At 34.7% G+C, this 22,701-nt stretch overlaps 1 protein-coding gene across 1 annotated transcript; it reads right to left on the reverse strand.

The window, feature by feature from the left end:
* Positions 1-4,248: 4,248 nt before the first annotated feature.
* Positions 4,249-6,889, reverse strand: LOC145219300 (zona pellucida sperm-binding protein 2-like). The gene is made up of 6 exons (XM_080086680.1): positions 6,783-6,889; positions 6,488-6,659; positions 6,290-6,360; positions 5,845-6,034; positions 5,040-5,142; positions 4,249-4,394 (listed from the first exon to the last, which is right to left on the reverse strand). The coding sequence occupies exons 1-6, from the start codon at positions 6,887-6,889 to the stop codon at positions 4,249-4,251; spliced, it is 789 nt and encodes a 262-aa protein (XP_079942806.1).
* Between the last annotated feature and the right edge of the window lie 15,812 nt (positions 6,890-22,701).

Here is a 22,701-nt window from a genome sequence, read left to right on the forward strand (position 1 = left end):
GACATCAAATCCAAATTGAATTGTAAAGCGTACATACTTAGAAAATACATTCTGGAAAATCAAGTCAATTGAGTCCAATGGATTGATACTTAAAATTTAAATTCGTTTAAACCTTGTAAACGAATTTAATTTCGTTTATAAAAACGAATTTAATTTTGTGTAAAATTTAAAAAAAATTATGTTAGTGGGCAAATAGCAGTCCAGAATTTAATAACAGAATCAAATTAAAATTTTTTAATGCGTTTCAGGTTCCGCTTACATCCCAACAATATCTTCTGCCTCAGCCGGTAAGAAGATGGAAACAGTTTATCCCAAAGTTAATGCAAAAACTGTTTACAAGTTTTTCTCTATTTTGATTTTTAGCCGCAGTACAATCCGTTCCTTCAAAGCGGTCAGATTATGATGGTAAGTACATTGTCAAGAAGAAAGTATGTTAAATCTAAATAACGATAAACGTATTACTCCAAAGAATGTGAAAAGCAAATGAGCAATTTAGTTTTGAAGTTTCTCAATCTTTATTTAAAGTTCGTCTTTGCCGCTTTTCTTTAGCAAATAAAAAACTATTTTAAATATTTTTCAATATGTAAAAAATTTTTGCTGCCTTGGTTCGTGAAGAAACGAGTAACATAAATTATTTCAGTTTAAATTTCTTTTCAACATTCAGCGGGTTGGCTCAATTCCTTAATTAAACGCTTTGCCTGTAAATAATTTGTAGGTCTCAAAATTATTCACACGTTAATTTTCAGGCACCGCCTGTTTCACCACAATATTTTCTGCCCAACACGGTAAGAGGGTTATTAAAAAAAAGTGTAATCATTTTCTTATGGAGCGTGGTGATTTATAGTAGGAGATAACTCGAATTCATCCATTTTTTTACAAACATTTTTAAACCGCTAAATCTTTTTGCCATTATATTTTGTTGCCTTAATGATATAAATTCGTTTTTGTTCAAGATTACTATCTAAAGTTTAGATTCTAAACAAACAAAGCTATATCTTAGTATTGAACTGTGCATAAACATTGGAAAATCGCGTGTGCTTCTAGTTTAATGTTTATGTTTTATTTTGTTTAGCAAAAAGGAACTAAAGTAAAAAAAAATGTAACAAAAAGTTTTGATATTTAGGTTTCAAGTAATGTCGAATACGAAAAAAATGAACCCAACATAAGTTCACCAGCTCAATACCAAGGTAGGAAAAACGTATGTTTAAAAAACTACGGAATTAGATTGATTTTAATGCAGGTTGCATAATGTTGAAACATATAATAATGGGAGTTACTTCGTCACATTGATTACTATACAATGTATTATAATGATTGACAGAAAAGTCTAAAGTATACATTCAATTTAAATTATATTCTTTACATGTTGTTTGAAATGATGTTATTTGTAAATAATCATTTAATTAAATTTGTTTATTACTGTAAAAGCATAAACAAATATATGATCAAAAGAGAATGTGTCCACTGACTGCAGCTTATTGTTTATTATTGTTTCTCTATTTTGAACTTCACACAACGGCTTTTTTGTTTTTTTGGGAAAGTGAAAACGGTTCCAAAATTACGTATGATAAAGATACTGGTGATGAATCTGATGACGAGAAGAAGGTGATCGAATATCATCGGTCGACGTGAGTGAATAGATAATATGCTTATGCATAGAGTAACATTTTTGGTGAATAATCGGACAACAAAATTGTTTGTTTGTTTAAATGTAAGTACAGGGTGACTCAAACACGAAAAGGTTGTATAATTGTGGTGGTTTTAAACCCAAATTGTTAATTGAATTTTTGAAACTGACATTTATTCTATGTTATTGAATTGTTTGTTTGTTTTACAACTGTTTAGCATTCGTTTCATTTGTGAAACAGTTTGTGGTTTGTATTATTGTCTACCATACTACGCTTTATATTTCAATGTAATGATTGACAAACCGGCGAAGTTTTAAATAGTGGTGCCAATGCTATGCTGCTTAATTAAAAATCAAGTTCATATAAAAATACGTAATTTACTTGATACAATTGATTATTAAACTATCAGTTCCGTCTTGCTTAACCTGCAACAAAAACAAACAAAGACGCAATTTAGTTTTTTTTAACAAAAATTTTGTTTTGATTGTTACAGAGTCAGAGTAATGTCCAAAACATTCCATCTGTGAAGGTAAAATGTTATAAAATTAATTTTATAGCGTAAACATGAAACATTTTGTGGGTAGTTTGTTTTAATTAATGGCTGTGTTTCGCAAACAACATACGTATTTAAAAAGAATATGATGGTTAATATAGTTTGAAAAACAAACAATAACATTTGTTATTTACATGACATATCATTTAGGTTTCAGAAAAAGTGAAAATTGATCGACATAATTTAAACCGACCACCTCAAAACCTGGGTAAGAAATTTCGAGTTTATATATTTAACAAAACTTTTAATGTTGCCAAACATTTGATCTTCTTTCAGCCAGAATTGCATTCGACAATTTTGACCCCAACGGACAACCAGCGGAAGAATCAACACAAACAAATTGGAACAGGGGTAGATTTCGTCACAACCTGTTGCAACATGGCAGAAATGGGCGTTCTGCAAACTATCGCTAATTTCATGGCATAGAATGTAAACCTAAATCAAACAGTTTTACGTATCATGGCCGTAGCTTTCAATTGCTAAAATTATTTTTTTTCATGTTTTGACATACGGTTTGTTGATGATGCAGGATAAAACTTATCAACTTTCCGATTATAGTCCAATCAGATTTTCTACCATAGTTGTAATAGTTTTGTTGTACAAAAGTTACTAGTGCAGCAAGGTTAAATCGATAAAGCGATAGTTAGTTTTTAAGATACTCATATTTACCATTTGAAAATATTACATGTTTTTGCTTGTTTTACGAAACCATTCAGAATTATTATTAGATGATGTTTAGATTATATCTCATTAAACAGGATTCGCATTTTTGTGACTCTTTAGCCGAACAAAATTGTTGCCTTTCTACTGATGTATAAACAGAAAGTATTTATTACGTTAAAATACATACGTTTATTGTCATCCACCAAATGCCAAAATATCGTTTGAGGTCGGCCAAATGGCAAATAGAAAACGTCTTTGTTACAGCCACGGATAAACTAATCTTTGCCAAATTAGAATGTGTTTGTTGGTCTATGCAAATCGTAGTGGATTGCAGTGTAATATACGAGTTAATTATTAATTTCGTTGCCTCAATGCAGGCCGTTTTTGTGTAATGCCATTTACATGGTACTTTCTTGTGACAAACCAACCAGACAATCTCACTTATCCTACTGTGATGCCGACAGCAAAGCACGCACGAAAGTTCAAAACACTTTGAAAAAGGCGAAATGTTGTAGGAAAAGTTATTACAAAGAAATATGCAACGATGTTTTTTCTGTCTACTTTCTGTCATTGTGATAATAATAATAATAATTCATGACTAAAATTTAAGTCGACCTAGAAAAATGTTATGTAAATACAAAAATTTCAGTAAAACAACAAGATTGCCTTTACAGTCACACGTAAATTCTGTCGTAGGCGTGGAAAAGGGAAACAGTAGTTTTCGCAATACCGTCATACAAATTTAATCAACAAATATTAAGTTTACCAAAGTCATCTGTTGTACAGCATAGCGCAGTGGTTCTCAAACTGTGCGTCGCTTTAATTTTCTGAGGGCGTCGCAGAAAAGTTTTGTTTCGTGGCTTTTTGTTGTTGTATCAATAAACCCAACTTTAATAATAAGTTTTCTCATTACCTTTTATTTGCTGGTGCGTCGCGAGTCCAGAAAAACTTGTCCAAGGGCGTCGCAACAAAAAAAGTTTGAGAACCACTGGCATAGCGTATCATATTCCGGTTTGTCACCTAATGCGTTGTATGATTTATAGAGGGATGTAATTATGTTTTGTAAGTATAAACTGAATTTGTTTCGAAAGCAAAAATATTTGAAAATGTTTTTGTCCTGATTCATGTTATAAACTAAATCAAAAAACACAAGTTTGACCCTATGTGATTATATTGTATATAACAGTTAAACAGAAACACAACAATACTTTGACAAAGTAATTTCATGTCAGCTATGAATGATGCATGTAATAAGTGAAATGATGCACAATATTTGTTTGATAACTAAATTAACAAAAAGCTTTATAAAAAACAGCTTTAATTTGTTATTTGTTTTTATCTTCAAAAGTCAATAGCTTTTAAATGCACATTAACAAGCCATGATGAGAATACTAAAACATTTATCTACAGTCGATTTTGTCTCGCATTGCGATCCCGGGTCACTTTGCCCCATACGATGTAACCAGCTCCGATAATAATCACAGCCAGAAGAACAAACATCACAAGTTGGTAGCTGTTGCTGGCCCCTTCTAAAGCTTCATTTCTTTCTCCTGTTGTATAAGCAATAAAAAGTCATGCTTAAAACATATACCAAAAAAATATGGAAAGAATTGTTTACTGATTGATGTCACGAAACGGATAGGGGTTGTCACGAAACGGACATGTGTTGGCTATACTCATAAAAATCACGGTGTACGTCAAGATTACAAGCGTTCATCCAATCAGTCTGGTTGTTAAAGCAACATATAACAGATACAAGATAAAGAAAATTAGTGATCGGATTCGAACCCATGAAATATATTTTGAGGTGATTGTCTTATTTTATATTTTCCTTTTATATGTGTGCTTTAATGCTAGGTAGGTAGTAGGTAGGTAGGTAGTTTGTATTTGCACTTAAACGAGGAACAATATACAACAAGACTGCTAGTTTACAGCTAGTCACAGTCTTATTTCTAAAACGACTTATGGAAATCGAATAAAAGGTGCGGTTGGTAATGTTACCAGTCAAGTTAATCACATATATATCCAAGTAATTAATCACCAATACACAGTATATTAAACCGAGAAAATATTTCAACAACTTTGGTTATTATGCCCCAAGAGGTTGCTTGCTAGAACTACAAATTTGCTTAGCAAAAGCACGTGTATCAGCACTATTATCTAGAATAGGAATTAAATTTTTCTTATTGTCTTACCAAGCAAGAAAGCGTTATCTTGAACGATGTGCACTGGCCCCGCAGAAAGCCGTTGATTGCGACCATTGTCTTCAACAGATCGTCGTTTCTTACCAGGACAAGACTGCAAAACAATTATACTAATATTGATATTTCATCCAACACCAGTCTTATTGAAGGCGTCATACTGAATTAAGCCGATCACGGTACACATATATATAATCCATAGTACGTCAGACCGATTAAAGTCCGGTCTCCCAAGCATTTCTAAACGGCACGACCCATTTTCCGTGCTATTACCCTATCAGCTGAACCAAACAAGAAAGTTTAAATACTTTTTAGTTTATATATAAGCTACGGACAGTAAACATCGTTATTTTTCATATGGTTCGGACCCAAAACAGGCGGATAGGGAACGAATCTTGATCAAATTATTTTATGTCTTTATATGGGTCAGGCGCGCAGGACCATTCGGCCTTTGCACTGGTTTGCCATATAAAATCTCATGAGTGCAGCTGTTGACAGAAAATATACCGTAATGACAAGCGGACCTAGGACACTCCAGTTAGTTGGATGCAACAGACTATAAAACCGCGCCTCACTAAATCTTTTTTATGTCACAACTGGCCATAAACGCCTATGAAATTCTTTAGTTTATCTATAAAGATATATCGTTATAAGTTCACTGTGTTTTAGCAATATACAGTGGTTTTGTTCAGATAAAACCGATATCACTTTTCCTAGACCTTTTTATATTTTTTGACTAACATTTCTTGGTAAACTGTAATCTCTATCACAAGTCCTAAATACGGTTAACTCAACTCACCTGTCCAGGGCATTGTCCAGTTGAATTATGACAGACAGTCACGTCGCAGTGGATGTAGATAAATTGTTCTGCGTCGGTGAAGTTTGACCACACAAAGCTCATCAGCTTGAACGTTGCAAAGTTGGATTCGTAATTTCGGATCAAAATCTTCGCCTCGGCGGACTCGATTCCACTGAGTGGCGCAACGCATCTAAAAGTTTCGATGCAAAGTTAAGCACAGTGAAATATGGGCAGGAACTTGGCCGAACGGTCTGGCGCGCCTGACCCACAAACAGACATAAAAAACCTTGATAGGGATTCGTCCCCGGGAGAGTCCTGGGTTCGAACCCCATGAAAAAAAAAATATAAGAGAAGCGTAGTGAAATACAGGTGGAAAATTAATCACTTCACAAATAAGCTCCCGACTGAGAAAAAAATGTGTTAAGGTAATGCAGGTATATCTTACCCGCTTTGTACAATTTGGTAACTCGGCACACTATCGGAGTTTTCATTGCGTGTCGCCCAACAGGCTTCCAGCTGTGCAAAAAGGTATTCCACTTTAATAGTATAAATTACAAATCAGACCAACGATGCCAAAATAATGAATATTTAATTAAAGAATACAATGTTTTCTTGAACTAAAAGCTGTTTGTTTTCAAGTCACCTGAACAATAAAGTCATCGTTGCTTACGGAAATCTCATTAAGTTTAAGTTTAGCAAAAATGTAGTTAGGTACAGTGACTTCGCTGGGCAAGCTTTCGGTAAAATATTCGTTGCTAAAGAGATTTAGAGCAACATCCAAAGTTCCTGCTTTCTTCGCCGAAATTTCTTCAGATCTACAATATTTAAAAATTTTCGGAAATAAAATTGGCAATCAATATGACAAATAGCTTACTATTTTTAACTCCCTGGTGTGGTCGCGAGATTATCAAATACAAATTAACGCATTACATTAAAACCGTGCATTTTGTTGAGCAGCATTGGTAAATACACTCTCCACAACAAATATGAGCTTGTCTAAATAGAATGCGTGTGCCGAATCAGCTGGTCTCTCAAGCATTTCCATCTGACATTCCCAATGCTCGGGGGACCAGCTCACTCGGTACACGCCTTTAATAAGCCTGGCGTTCTATGATTTATCGATATGTATGCCATGATCGCTGGTCTTCATCGACGCTTCAGGGCTGATCCTACTATAAATATGTTCATCTTAGCTGTTATATAAATGTTTGTTCTTCGTCTCTTTACCCGATTTTTGTACGAATTTTGGATGATGAGATGAGAAGGTCCGCGTCAAATAAACAAGTCACATTGAGCTTGTTTTGAATGTCGCGTTGGATCACAGCAGGGGATGGAGCTAGGAATCTCCAGATCAGGAAAGACACCGACACCGTACCGTTTTCATTCTGTATATTAGCAGGAAAATTACATTATATTTCAAAATTGACATTTTTTTATCATGCAGCAATAAAAAGATTATAACACTTATCATTATACCTAACTATGTATTGTTAATTGTTTCTAAGAGCTAATGTTTTCTAAAAATAATAAGGACAAACTTTCTATGTGTTTGGAATAAAATCCAACTTTACCTTAAAAGCACCTTTGCATTGGCCAATGTCAAAGGTAAACACTGGGTTTGACCCCGTGACTTTGCAGTTGTTTTTGAGTCGAGAAAGGGGGGTTTCCCTGTCCAATGCGATGTAAAGTGTGTCACCGAGTTCGTAATCTAATGTGTTCTGTTGATCAGCTGTTACTCTGCGAAGATTACACTGCTAAGTTTTTGTACACTATAAAAGTCTAGACAACCTGTTCTTTTTTGCTTACTTTTCAAACATTTATACTATATTGCTGTTTTTATCGCCGCATCCCATTAGAAGACCCATTGAAAACTGAGAAGTAAAAAATGTCTCAATCAATAAAGAATTTTTTTCAATAACTTTCTGATTATAAAAGACTTTCAAAAAGTATCAATAATTTTCACTAACGAATCAAAAAGAAAATATTAACCTACCTGATGATCAAATTTTCAGTTCTACATTCAACAGATGGTTGTATTTCTACGATATAAAAAAATTAAATAAAGTATAAATAAAGCATTTTTCAACCGACATAAAGCCTTTTGTGGATTAAAATTTACTTTTGCATATTAAACTTGTTATTTTAGACCTTTCATTGCCTTTATATTGTGATATTAATTTGATGGATTTTACCTACCCCCTATTTTATCATATAAAATGTTATAACTTGGCATCAAATTAAACGATGTAATTTGGTGAGACAGGACCAAAAATAAGAACTTGATGTCAAAATAGCTCGTTGGGAACTCTCTAGATTCTAGTTAGCTGATCTAAAAGGAATTTAAAGCACTTGTCGCAATGTAGTAAAAGGAGTCAAAAAAATTTCGGTGCTTTCTTATTAGTTAGATTTTAGTTTAAATCACAAAGAAGTTTTTTACAGAGCATCGTGAATCTTGAACTGATGCTGGCTGAGCTTAAGTGTATTTTTATCATTTGCATGTTGACATTTTGTGCCCGAGAGGAGATTTGCCTCACCTACTGTCGCATTAAATCCAGCTCTTGACACGCCACCGTCGCTAACAAACAAGACAGTGAGATTAGTTGCTGTCACCGTGTAATCAAATGATCCACGCGACCCAACAAATTTGTCCACAATACCTTCTTCGTTCTTGAACTGAAAACGATAGAAATACTCTATTTAGTTATTTTCGGCTTGTGAAGAAATGTTAATATTTAGTCGCAACGGGCTGCACTAGTTCTCCTGAAGGGTCGCATGTTGTTTATTATTAAATTGAGTGCTTCAAAAAACTGGTATATCTGCCACTTTAACCACATTGATAGCTTTTCTCAATATTAGAAGCAAACTTTTTGCCACTGGAAATGCAGTTTATAATAAATATGTTTCTATAAAATCCGTTTTTAAAAAAAAAAACTTAATCAAATAATAATTTCAGTGCGTATTGCGAAAAATCTCCTAAAAATAACAAACCGTTTCCACTTGATTATATGCGTCGACAATATTACCATTTTCAATAATGAGAAAAAATATTTTCATTACACTACCCTCATTTATCACGCAAAATCTTCTTATGTCTGGATTTCATTTCCTGCAAACCCTAAATTAGTTTATCATATGCTCTAAGACACTTACGTATAGAAAGTCGCCGTAGTTCTCAGTGTTAAATGTGGAGAATTGGAACACCAAGGTTCTGCTGCTATTCATTTGAAATCTCCAAACACAACCGGCATAGTTGGGGTAGTTACTAGGAAACATTGGGGAGAGTAAATTGTACGGTATATCAGCAACATCTTCCCCGCACGAAGTAACTAAAAAACACAAAAAGATTAGCTTGAGACAGTGCAACTAGTAAGAATAGTTCCAAGCTGTTGTTTTGAATATCATGTTGTCATTTTTCTGTGACTTGTATCTAGTTATCGATTAAAAGTGCTCATAAACTACGATTTAATTGTACATTAAAACTGTGTTTAAAAATTATCCTTTTGCCAATTAATTATTAATATACAAACATTTCCATCAGCAAAAGAATAGATTTGACGTCATTTTATTTGTTCTTGATACCGACCCGAAAACATGTTTTATCTGCATGCCTAAAGTTTCGGTTGTAAATTGAATCGTCAGTCTGACTTACATGGATGTAGATAAAACCCCACAGTTTCCGATGTGAGGTTTGTGACACAAGATATGTAGGCAGACGAGCTTTCAACGAAAACCGGAAAAGATAAGCCTCCACCTTCCAACGTTCCAACCAATTTACCTTGGTCGTCAGATCCCTCGTAAATCTAAATTTTTTTTGTTTACGATTCACGCGTAAGGTTAAAAACAGGTATATAAATCCTAATTGTAAGAAAAGAAATTCGAAATTATCGGGGAACTAACAGATGAATTTTGAACTGAGCTCATTGCAAGGACAAAGTTCGTAAAGTTTTACCTTGCAAAAGTTGTTTGCAGCAAGCTGTCCCGTATAAATATGGGCAATCAACCGAGCGGAAACTCCAGATGAAACAAATCGTCGGACCCAGGAGTTACAGATTGGGGAAATTATTGTAGCAAATGAGGCACCGTTGACATTTTGCACTGCACACTGTGTGTCGGAAACTAAAAAAAGTAAAACAGTATAACAAGCTTATGCTCAATTACATCCTGTACCACTTTTGGCATGACGGCGTCTTTCGCCCAATTTGGTTGGTTAAGCCAGCATATTCCAAAGCTTTGAATTTATGAAAATATGTATCCTTCAATGTCCGCAAAGATAACGCAAAATCTCTCATTGTGTCGTATGACAAGCTATTGTTTATATATATGTTATGCTACTTGGTTGGTGTACTGCGGCCTGGTTGTCGCAGTATACAACATTGCACACAAAAAAACAATAAAATGTTTATGTACCAATATTTTCGTTAAAAATTTGTGACGTAACAGTAACTCGTATGCTCTTCCTTGCAGTATCGAATCATTTGCCATGTGGTGTTAGTTTTAGATTCATTTTAGAGATATTAGCGTGGATCTTTATATTGTCATTGAAAATCTATATCAAGTTGAAAACGATCCTTTGCACGACTTCTCCTAACCACAACCAATATTTTCATGGATATGAACGTATTAACAAAGAAAGTACTTTTTTGCATTAATACCAATGTAGAAAATATTTAAACAAATACTAAACAAAATATCATAAATGTGGTGCCTGAATTTTTATGCCAGTGCTTTTTTCTAGACTGCTAGATGCAAAACAGTGATTTCCAACTTTTCATATCGCCCCCCTCATATTCCCCGTTTAGTCGCCCTCGGGACCCGTAGCTCCCTTTAAGTAACCATCAAAATCAGGAGTTCGATTTTTGTAACATTAGGATCTGCGTTATTTGCAAAATAATCTCAATGTCTTTTGGATGATGTTTCTAGTGAGCCTACACCCGTGGTCTTCCAGAAAACAGCACTATAAAGTTTAATCTTATCGTACTGCCATGATTTGATTTATTATGCATACCACTTAAGTTGAAATCACAACAAAAATCAAAAAAGTCACTAACCTCGGTGCAGCATACTCAGCGTGCTGACAAAAAGCCCCGCTTTTAATAGTCGACTTGACATTTTTACCTTGGAAAATGATAAACAGTAATGTCATTAACTACCTAAAATCTTCTCCCCCTACAACAAGCATATCATTTTGGGGTACAGCGGCACTCCGGTTGGAAACCTGAAACTTCTCAGTATTGCCTGACATTTATTTATCAAGCGCCGACTTGCGACGCGGCGCCAATGAGGAGACAGAGACAAGTCAACAACAAGAGGAAGCAATCAAACTGGTGAATTGACGTTCGGTCGAACATGTCAGAGACTCTTTCAGCACAAGCAGACATTTTAGTTATTCACGACGCCACCGAGATACCATTTGATTCAGGTGAAAATATTAAAAATTTGTATAATTGTGACCGAAATGAGTTGAATGATCCCGGATTTGGCTTAGGATTTTAGGAAAAGGCGAGGTGGTTAACTTTCACAGAACTAACTAAGCTTACTCAAACGTACCCACGATTATAGCGGGATCACGGTCCTTAACTTATTAGATTTCTCCTGCACTGACGGCTTACTGCTAAGGACAAAGGTGTAATGTTCACACCGAACAACTAAAACAAGTTTAATATGAATAACAAATATAAAATGGAAAGAAAATTGGCTATCTCCAAAGTTCAGTAAGTTACAACAAAACACGACACCACGTTTCACAACTACAATGCGAACGTTCCAATGACCATAAGGCCCAGGCAAGCACTGTCCTAAATATAGCACAAAATATGACAGCAAAAGTGACATAATCTTTCCGGTCAATCACAAATGTGCAGGCGCGACTCGTCGACGTCATAATCACTGGTGCGAGACAAGGGTTAATTAAGAGAACAAAACTATCGCTCCGTTTTGGTAGTGTTATTCTAACCAAAATTAACCGGGCAACTGTAGAGAACGCAATACCACTCTTTGTGTAGGATGGCGACAATTCAAGTTTCAATGTAAACCGTTTGCCTTTCCCATTAGAAGCACAGATCGCGACAATTGGGTGATGTGACCGATTGCAACAAAATTCAGCTAAAGGCGTTCTTTCAAACTAGATCCGAATTCTACCAAAATAATATCTTGAGCACCAATTTTGGTCAGCGCAGAGAGATAACAAAGCTGTTTGGTTTTGTCAACCCGTCGGCAACCGGATTTTTAAGTCACGCAGCCCTGCCAAACCTACCTGGGCAGGACAAAAAAGGACCGCTCAACCGTAACGAAAATCAACATTCCTTTAAACCAGCCATGAGAGGCCGGAATGCTTCACAAGGCGCGGGTATAACATATCGTTGTCCAGGTGTCATTCTGCGCTACAGTGCGAACATTTTATGTCTTTTTGTGCAGTGCGGCAATTCATTTCTTGTGCTTACAATGGACAAAGCGTTTTGTGTGAGAGCTTTATAGTTTAGGGTTTGTTTGCAGGCGTATTCGTTTGCTCAAGTAGATGTTAGTAACTTTGTCAAACAATTTTCTGAATGTTTTGGTCAGGAATTTTATTGCGTTGTTACATTTTCTACAACTTGAACTGTTAAAATCGACGACTACACAAGTGATTGTGACATTTGGCTACTTAAGGTGAGGCCTAGGCATGACATTGGCCACTTAAAGTAAGACAGTTTGCAGGGTCTTACAGTCTGCAGCTAACTTTGTTTGGTAGTAACGCATTGCTGTTAAGTTTAAGATCTAGTTAGCTAGTTTTTGCTCCGAAATACTATTAGGATAAGTGCCTGTTTTTACCGACGACTATATAACCGACAACTATATAAAGATGTTTGAAAAAACTATATAACATGCAGTGTTATAAGAAAAGTGTAAAACTGCAGTATTTTTCAGGTATCACAGCAACGATGCTACTAATATTTCTTATAATGCTGTCTGGTATAATCGGATGCTTGGAATGTAAATGTTCGGGAGAGGATTTTAGCATCGCTCCACGTCCCTATAAAAGTAAGATGACTTGATTGACTTGTGAGTACAAAATGATTTGTTTTAAATAGCCCAATCTCCAATCTCATAGCATCCACAAATGGTCACGGCCTGCAGTGACATTGGCGGCATTAAGTTACTGTCAAATAGCGAGATGATGTTACAATTGTAGATTTAGGTTCTGTGCGATGAAGGCGGAAGTTTCTGCTTTCTCATACATTGTCAAACAATCCAATCCTTTTGACCAGGGCTTCTCAAACTGTGGGTCGCGACCCAAATTGGGGTCGTGAAATATAATTTTGGGGTCGCGAAACATCGTGCGTTGTTATGACATTGCGACAATAAATGGTATACGTGCGAATAACATCATTCACGTGTATAGGCTATACCTATCAAGGGGTCGCGTGAAAATTTCTTTTCTAACATGGGGTCGAAGAGCAAGAAAGTTTCCCTGCTTTAGGCCAGTGATTCTTAACAGTTTTCGTGGTTTTACTTCACGAGGTTTCTTTGCATCTTTTAATGACTTACTTCCAGTGGTAGGATTCGGCCGGTTCGCACCGCTTCAATAGAACCGTCTCACGAAATTTTGTGAGATCAGTGAACCGGTTAGCATTACTGGTTACTGTCAATGGATTTTTTGAAACAGAACCGGCTGAAAATTAGACGTTTGTGATAGAACTGGCTGACAAAAATTTAAATTGCACCACTGCTTACTTCCTACATTTAATTGAAACCTTTTCTTTGCAGAACCTGAAAATCTTCCGGTGTGCGAGAAACCATACCGCGGTCCCAACTGCACCTGCCCTAACACCGTGTTTTGCTTTTTTCAGAGGATTGAGTTGGAACGTAAACGGGTGGTAAGTAAAACACTTACGTTATGTGGTAAAAATACCACTCTAAAAGATCAATTCACTTCGAAACAGAAGTTTGATTTCCACTAATACGCATGTCTTGCAGCACTCCCAACCATTAACCATGTTTAACATTTGTTGAGAGCCATAAGCTTGTCAATATAAAATTGCAACGTCCTATCCGCATTTTTCTTCACAGCATAGCGGGAATCGGTTATAAATGCATGAAAGGCAATGTGATTGTGATACTATTCGTTTTGACGCAACGCTTCCTTTCCAGAAATTTTTGAAAGGGCACTGAAAGTGAGAAAATTAGTAATCAAACATTTTAAGGCAAAAGAATCAAACAATTTGGGATTATAGAAATCATGCAACAAAAAACATGAATTTGATTTTAAACATTCACTTCATGTGAAAGAACATCTCACAGTTTGACATTCCATAACAAACACAAAAATAAAAAGACATAACGTGTAATAAACATTGTTTTCTTCCTTTCAGGCGGAGGAGTTCGAACGTGAAATGGAGGTAAGTAAAAATTTCACATTCTGCGGTAAAAAATGCAAAACAGTTGAGAAATAAATTTAAGTCCAAAGAAGATTGTGCTTCCGAGTAATCCGCATTTCATGCAGCATATGGAACTATTAACTGTGTTTAATAATTGTTGACAATCGTAAGTTTGTCAGTATGAATGTGTAACGCTTTATTAGCATTAACTGTCGTTAAAGCATTGTGGGAACATTTGTAATGTCGAAATGGTGATCGATTTTATGTCACAGTGTGACAACCCAACGTGGGGGATTTATATCCGTCATTTATATTCACATGCATTCGAATACGGGTTTTGCCCGCCGTTGGTTTAGAGTGATTTTTGCTTTTAATATAGTTGAAGCCAAAAAGCGTTGCGAGCTCTGAAGCAAAAAAACAAACAAACATGAACCAGTATGAATCATTTTTTTATTCGAACGCAAGTCATATATTGATAATACCTCTTTGTATCAAAAATCAAAATCCACATTTTATGCACAATAGCTCGTTTCAATTTGAAACAACTATAATCATAAATAACCAAACTATAACATTGGCAACAAATTATATATATTATAACACTTTTGTATAACATCAGGTTTCATAAAAATAAAAATTCTTTGTTAAAACAGTAAATCTATGCTGATCACTTCAATCATCGGTATTTCAATAGAAAAATCAAGTCAAAAAAACAAACATACGAAATAAGTTGGTTCTACTCTTATTAGGATTATCTCCTACAACACGATACGTACTATTTGATTTTCCAGCATTACGGGATTGTAGATCACACACCAATATCATTCTATAAGGTAACAACTTATATATGCATTTTTTGTGCTTAAATTTTTACTCTTATGTGAAGTGTTTAAATTTGTTGGAGATCTTTTTTGTTGGAGATCTCTAACCTTAATCTACTTATTATTTTAACTTTCTCCATTTAACTTGTTCGTTTAGATTTCAAGAAAGGTTGAATACGAAGAAGAAAATTTAAATCGAGCACCTCTCAACTTAGGCAAGAGTGTTTAAGATTTAATTTTCTGTAAATTGAAGCATGATACTGGTTTGCGATTTCAAGTATTTGTTTATGTGTTAGACCGAATTGCATTCGACCATTTCGACCCAGCAGAAGAACCAGCGCCAATGGATGGAGATGAGGTTGAAAACCCGGAAAACCAGTTGCAACCGGAACGAAACCAGCCTCATAACAACTAATGTTGCTGTAGATAACCTGCTACAGATGCTTATAATGTAAATATATTCGCTGAATTTTGTTGTATTGTCTAATGCACAGATTCTTATACTGGCATCTTCGATTCTTAAGCAGCCCGTAAAGCAATTCGCGAGAATTTCGCTGTTTTTATATCTTCTAGAACTGTTTATATGAAGATGTATGTATATCAAGGTACAATTTGAGGATCGTCTTCATTAGCAGAAAAATCAACCATTGCTGAAAATTTTAAAAATGCAATTGTTCGCGCACACTCTTGGTGGTATTTTTTGTAAACTTTAGCTGCCTTCGGATGAATAATATGCGTAATTTCTTGAATTTGTATGTTACTTAAATTCTGTATGTTACTTAAAAAATTATGGGCTATTGTTTATTAACTCAAGCTTTTCGATTATAATGATGTTGTAAGAATAGAATTTTAATGCAGCTTATAATCCAGAAGTTTTTGAACCACCGGTCGAAAGCAGTGGTTCTTAACCGGCGGAAAGTTATGTACTGACTGTACTGCTCAATGGTACCTAAACTGTTGTTTTAGGGTTTCCCTCGATAATTTAACGGTCACAAATCTGCTCATTAGTCATTAAAGTTAAGTATTTGTATTCAACTAAAGAACATTGTTGGTAATGTACGGCACAAAACATCATCATAAAACCTGCAGAGGGAAACAGCAAAATTGTTGATGGACTTGAGGGTGAAAACAGACACTAAAAATGTTAACCATAATGGTCTAACCTTTTTTAACTGATTATCTTAATTTTTGACGTTCTTGGTTAAAAAGGAAATAGAGGAATATAAGTAATGCTTGAAATGCTTTTTACATATTTAAACAGCATTGCCGTGGTTATTTTTTACCATTCCATAAACAGTTGTATGTAGTGTTATATGCTCACAGCATATACTTACACATTAAGACGTTCAAAACATTTTTTTCCGCAATAATAAATTTTATCATTAACCAGTCAGATTCTATGCCGTTTTTGTTTGGACCGCTATTGAATGTATATCGTCAAAAATAAAAATTAAAACAAGAATAAATCAAGAAACACTTAAGCCACAAGCATTTGTTGCAAGAAAATCTGTTAAAATACGTTATATTTGTGATTCAAAATATTTTTATCTATTATTTTCTCCTGAACAGAAATCCACAAAATTATTAACAGTATACGTACAATGACTAGGTTAACGATTTTCGGGTTCACTTGTACTTAAACTGACAACAAAAAAGCTATTTGGTTTTTTATAAGTTTTTTTTAATCATGGTACATATTACAGATTCAAATGCCTCAGAATTTATTTGCGATCGATGTAATGTATGCAAACTGCAAATTTTAACTTTCTATCTTTTGGAATTTGCGTTTTTGGTTTGTAACGTTTTTCAACGAAATTTAGATAATGATAAGCTTATTTTTCTTCGTTTAACTTTGTTTATGTCTATGCTTTAATTAACAGATTAAAGAACCATCAAAACTTCAATCTTGGTTTCGCAGTTAACTAAGTTTATGTGATATTGTTTAGAAAGGTCTTCAATGTCATAAAAAGAAGTAAATATCCATCACCTTTACCAAGTAAATAAATTATATTATTACTTTTTACTTACACAGAACACAATCATCTCACACAGCCATATGACACTAGAAAATCTAGCAAATGTTTGAAGCATTACATATACATGACCATAAGTTATTTGTTGATTGGATAACAGGTGAATTTGGTGCAACTAAAATTTGCTTCCGACACTTAGTTTCAAACTATCATTATGGAACTAGTTTCATAAAATGAAATTTATTTCTCTTCTTGATTAACATGAGTTACACATCAAATAATTTGTATGTTGCATTGTGTGCATTACGTGACTGCTTTAACTTTTTTACACATTTACTCTGTCGTCTGTAAATCTTTGTATTTACATAAATGCAGTTTTTATTGTGGATATTTAAACATAATAAATAACACGCCTTTGTCTCGGATTGAAGGGTCGTTGGTTTTACGCTTGTTAAAACCTAAACTGATTGGATAGAAAGGGTTCGGCGGCCTAAAATTTTCAAGGTATGTTTTTGGCAAGAAAACTTTTTTTATTAAACTTAAACGAAACGAGATCAATAATACAAAGTTTTAAGTTAGACAGATCTGCGTTTTGCTACCAAGACCCTTGGGAGGGGTCGGTATGCTTATGGTAAAACAATCATAGTGCATGACGCACAATTGCGTTTCCGTTGACCTGTGACGTAAAATTGCGCAATGGTACAGGTATTGTTGTTGTTTTGATTTGAATTCCTACCTAGCATTACTTGTAATGTAAACGGTAGATTGTGTTGCGTTTGTTTGTGTTGCTTCTCTTTATATCAGATATAGTTAACAGGTTCTGTCGTGTATTTTGCACTGTAGCTGTGCTTTTGTTGATTACTATAGAGATCAATATGGGTGCAATGTGCTTTGTTACGTTTGCCAAGAAATCAAAACTGTGATAAACCACCAACATATGAAAGTTTTGAAATTCGTTTAAATTTACTTAACTTTACATTTGTGAAAAATATATTAATCCATCACTCGACACCGAACGATCTTCTGTGACAATAAGAAAAATACTGACATCCTAGTCGAGCACTAGTTTAGCAGAAACATAAAAAGTGTGTGTTTTACTTTGTTCATGTGTGTTCAGTATTAAATCAAACTTGCGTTTAAACAAAACATATACATTGCTAAATAAAAAAAAATGTCAAACTTTTTCCAGTTTTGTGCATCTCATAAAACCATATATTACAAGTTGCTGTGTTAGCAATTAAAACCGGATCATACAACTCCATTTCATCAAAGAATAGTAATGAATTGGTTTGCAATATTTAACAATATCCAGCATTTATTCTTTTAATACAGTCTGAAATACAAATGCAACATTTTGTTCTGGATCACGAGACTCGTTATCGATAACCAGAGATAATATTTATTTGTACAAAAATATATGCAATTTTTGTTTTCAATTTTGTCATCGAACATTTTTTATTTGCTTTAGATCATTTTCATCTGTGTCTGGTCATCTGTACTTTCACGTGATGTTTAACCGCATAATATTCATCCCGTACATCTTTTTCAGGTGTCATTTTGGGTTAAATAGGAACGCAAATATACGAAGTCGTCTGTAAATTTGTACAGTCAGCCAGGCTTGTTTAAACTGCTTGAGGCAAAAGTGTAATCAAGAGTTTGTAGCAACCCTTTATTATGCTGCACTTCAACCCGCAAGCAATCGAATAAGTTGCCTTTTTGTTTTGCTCTTTTAAGGTGATCGCACTGCCATATAACGTATTGCAGTGTGTACTTCTGCATCTACAGCTGTGTAACATGACAGCGGTACGTTTCTGTTTTGTTAACATGTTCAATAAACGTACAGTACCCGTGGTTTGTAGTCACTATTCGTTAGATTCTAACGCAATTATTTTCAAAAATTGTTGGAATTGCTATAATCAGGAATTTGTAAAAACCTCTCTTACTGACACTACCTTGTATTATACATTATATCCCAGAGCAGGGATCTCCAGCTTTGTTAGCGAAATCGCCTCCTTTCTAGGACACTGACTCAAAATCCCCACCTCCCTCATGAGATAGTAAGCAGATGAGGGTAAAAAGACCTACCAAGCAACACGATACTTACGTAAAACCTAATTTAATGGCAACTGCAACATCCACGGTTCATTTCACGCAAGTCTAACGTCTGATACTTTGTTTTACTTTATTGACAAGTTAACATAACACGCAAACAATTGTCTACTTTTGTTAAAAGCAACCAGTTTAGGAGAATTCTATATATTCAACCTCAGAGTGCACAAGATTTATCAAATTGAATGATACCAATACTTCGCAGTTTGTAAAGCGCTTGTCGCCATAGGAGGCTTATAGGAAGTGTGAAAGTGAAACAAGTATGAGGGAAAGCCCCTTACCGTTATGTTTTAAAGGTATGGCCTGTTACCATACATAGCCATAAAAGTGTTCTCTGTGGCAATATAATGCCCAATCTTGCTCTCGAGATCACTAAATACAAACAATCGTCAGCAAACGCAAATGCATACAAATGGTAGCATGTAAACTGATGCACTTCTTGTCCCTGGAGTTTGTTTGCAAGACGAATAAAATATGTTGTAAATTAAAGTTAGCATCTAACACATTTGGTATATATTTATACAAGCAATGTTGAAATCTTGCCACTTTTGAAGTTAAATCACCCTCCACATCCAAAAATGGTTACCATCCGGGGATCAAAACGCCCCCTTGAAGTACCCTGTCCTACAGTGATCCGGAGAGATTGCCTTTTATATTTTGCTCTCTTCGATAATGGTGTAATCGTGTATCTGTCCATAGACGAAATATAAGGTGCTTCCGGTGTAGTTACTTATATACCCGCAATTTTCAATAAATACCCCATTACTTGCATACGTTCTTACCGGCTGAGGTAGGAACATTTGCTGTGGGGTAGACGGGATCTGGTGAAAAAAAGTAATAATTTAGTGCAATACCTGTCAAAGACTTGGCGTGTTTACAATCCACAAGGCCTTAAGCGTAAATGATAAAGCTAACAGTCAAATGTCTGCAAAACCAATTTTCGAACAAACTTTTCGAAAAATTCCCTACTACAAAGCTAAAATGTGCAGCATACGAGGCAGGCAACTGTGCTTACAATTCGACTTTCGACGGGCTCACCACCGGGCCTGTATAGCGAGACCCAATAGCTCGTATAGTTGGTTTAAATCCCACGTCAAGACAGCTTGTTTCAGCCTATGTCATGCTTCAGAGGCCGGTTTGTTTCGAACCTTTATAAGCCTATCGCACTATGAGCACCTTTTGCTGTTTTACATGAACGCCATTAATAGAAGTATGTGTATTTTTTACCTTTCTGGCATTTAAGGCTCAGAAACTGGTAACAATCAAACATAATACGGACTATTCAGAGCCTATAAAAACAATTAACTTAATGCTTTGAGAAAGGTGTCTGACATATTTTAAAGAATACTTACAAAGTTTGTGTAATTCTGCATAATTATTGATAACTTTATCGTTGCTTGCAATTGTTTCAATCCAGCCGATGAATAAGTGATCGCATGTGATGTGAAAACAGCCTTGATGCAGTTGTTAATTCTGATTTTAAACAGCACCCCGGCTTACAAATGTACTCATACACACTACAACAGCTGTTCGAAGCGCGATGCTAGGGACAAAAGCCTTCACTCAGTGGTGGGATCGTATTTCTGCGAAAACAATACATCGCGTAGAAAGGTACGTCACACTTATTTTGACATATATTCACATTGGTTAGCGAGACTAACGGAATTATTTGTATCATAAGCACTGAGTTTTAATTCAAATTGTCAAGTAAACGGTTTGATCTACTAGCTGTGGGAATTTAATTTCAGTTTTATTTGTTATTTTGGAAATAATGAGCATTATTCAAAAATGATATCAGACACCACAAATTGGGATCGAAAGTTCTATTCGAAATGAATGTTTTTGGTAAATAAAAAACAAACAATATATCACGGGACCTGAAGATAATCATATTTATCTTCTTTAAATTTTGTTTATGTAAATGCTTTGCTTAACATACCAAATAACCATTAAAACTTTTAAGCTTGGTTCCGCTGTTAATTAAGTTGATGTCACTTTGCTAAAAACAATTTTCAGTACCCGGGTTGGTGTCGTATAACGTATTTTAAATATCCACCACCTTTAACGAGACATAAATTGTATTATTACTTTTACTTACTCGGATCACCGTCATCTTACACAGCCTCACGACACCAGAAAAGTTTTTTAACATTATACATTTTGACGTACATTTTGACGTTTTTTTTTAATAAAACTAAAACGAATATAGAACATTATTACAATTCGTTTTGTTTTGAAAGGTAAATTTTGCAGACTGATGTTTTGCTATCCAGATGACTTGAAAGGTGTCGGTATGCTTATTACAAACAATCATAGTGTATGACGCACAATTGCGTTTCCGCTTTTCTGTGACGTAACATTGCGCAATGGTACAGGTATTGTTGTTTTGATTTATAGCCTTATTGAGTGTTACTTATACTGTAAACTGAGACTGTGCCGCGTTTGGATATAGTTAACAGGTTTTGTTTTGTGCTTTGCATTTCAGCTGTGTTTCCTTTCATTACATTAGAGAACAATATGGGTGCATGTGCTTTATTATGTTTGCCAAGAAATCAAGAGTGTAATAAACCGCCATCATACGTAAGTTTTTAAAACTATTTAATTTAGTGGTGGAAAATATATCTCTGCATCACTCGACACAGAACGCTATACTATAGGAAACGAAAAAGACAACAAGAAAAATAGTGACACTCTAGTCGAGCAATAGTTTAGCAGAAACGTAAATGTGTTTTCAGCATTAATTAAATCACTGGTTGTGTTTTTACTTAACCAAACTAAATACAAGTTAGGAAAAAAACTGGTTCCAACCTAGCAGCATTTAACACATATTTGTTTTTGTTTAGTATACTTCGAATATAGGAAACAGTTCGTCAAACACGGTAAACTTTGATTGATTGTGAGAGTAATTGTTTGCCTCATAGCTTTGATATTGTCGTTTTCAGTTTGCGTTACCTTTTATAGGGTTTCTTTGAGATGAGACATCAAGGATATCACAATAAATTCGACAGTCAAAACAATGGTAGGAAGAATTCACATGAATATTGTCTGTGTATTTGAGTGAACATCATTGTTATGTTAAACTATTTATAGCCCGAAATGCGTTCTCCAATTTCGACCATAATATGAGCAGAACAACCAACAGGTATAGATGGTGATGAGGGTCGAAACCAGTTCAACCAGTTACAACCACAACAAAAAGAAACTCAAACAACTAATGCTTGCTGTATTGCATTCAAACAAAACATAGCTTAATATTTAAAAAATCTAACTTTTTTAAGTTTTGTTCATTTCAAACAACCATATATACTAAGTTGTTATGTTAGCAAGACCGGATCCTACAATTAAATTTGATCAAAGAATACTAATGAAATGGTTTGCAATATTTCTTTTTTAACTTTTTTAAACAATAACCAGCATTTCTTCTTTTAATGCAATCTGAAGAACAAATGCATCATTGTGCACTGTATCGCGTGACTTGCTATCAAAAACCAGAGACAATATTTATTTTTACACAAATAAATGCTATTTTTGTTTTCAATTTTGTCATCGAACGTTTTTTATTTGCTGTAGATCATTTTCATGTGTGTCTGGTCATCTGTA

Source organism: Phallusia mammillata, chromosome 3 (assembly GCF_965637545.1).
Source record: "Phallusia mammillata chromosome 3, kaPhaMamm4.hap1.1, whole genome shotgun sequence".
In the NCBI taxonomy this organism is placed as follows: domain Eukaryota; kingdom Metazoa; phylum Chordata; class Ascidiacea; order Phlebobranchia; family Ascidiidae; genus Phallusia; species Phallusia mammillata.

Bases quoted from the DNA above. Each gene is read 5' to 3' on its own strand.
- LOC145219300 (XM_080086680.1), bottom strand. From the start codon at position 6,889: ATGGAAATGCTTGAGAGACCAGCTGATTCGGCACACGCATTCTATTTA. The intron at 6,361-6,487 runs GTGACTTGAAAA...CTTTTTGCACAG, and splicing joins ACGATGACTTTATTGTTCAG to CTGGAAGCCTGTTGGGCGAC. The intron at 5,143-5,844 runs GTGAGTTGAGTT...ATTGTTTTGCAG, and splicing joins CTGGACAATGCCCTGGACAG to TCTTGTCCTGGTAAGAAACG.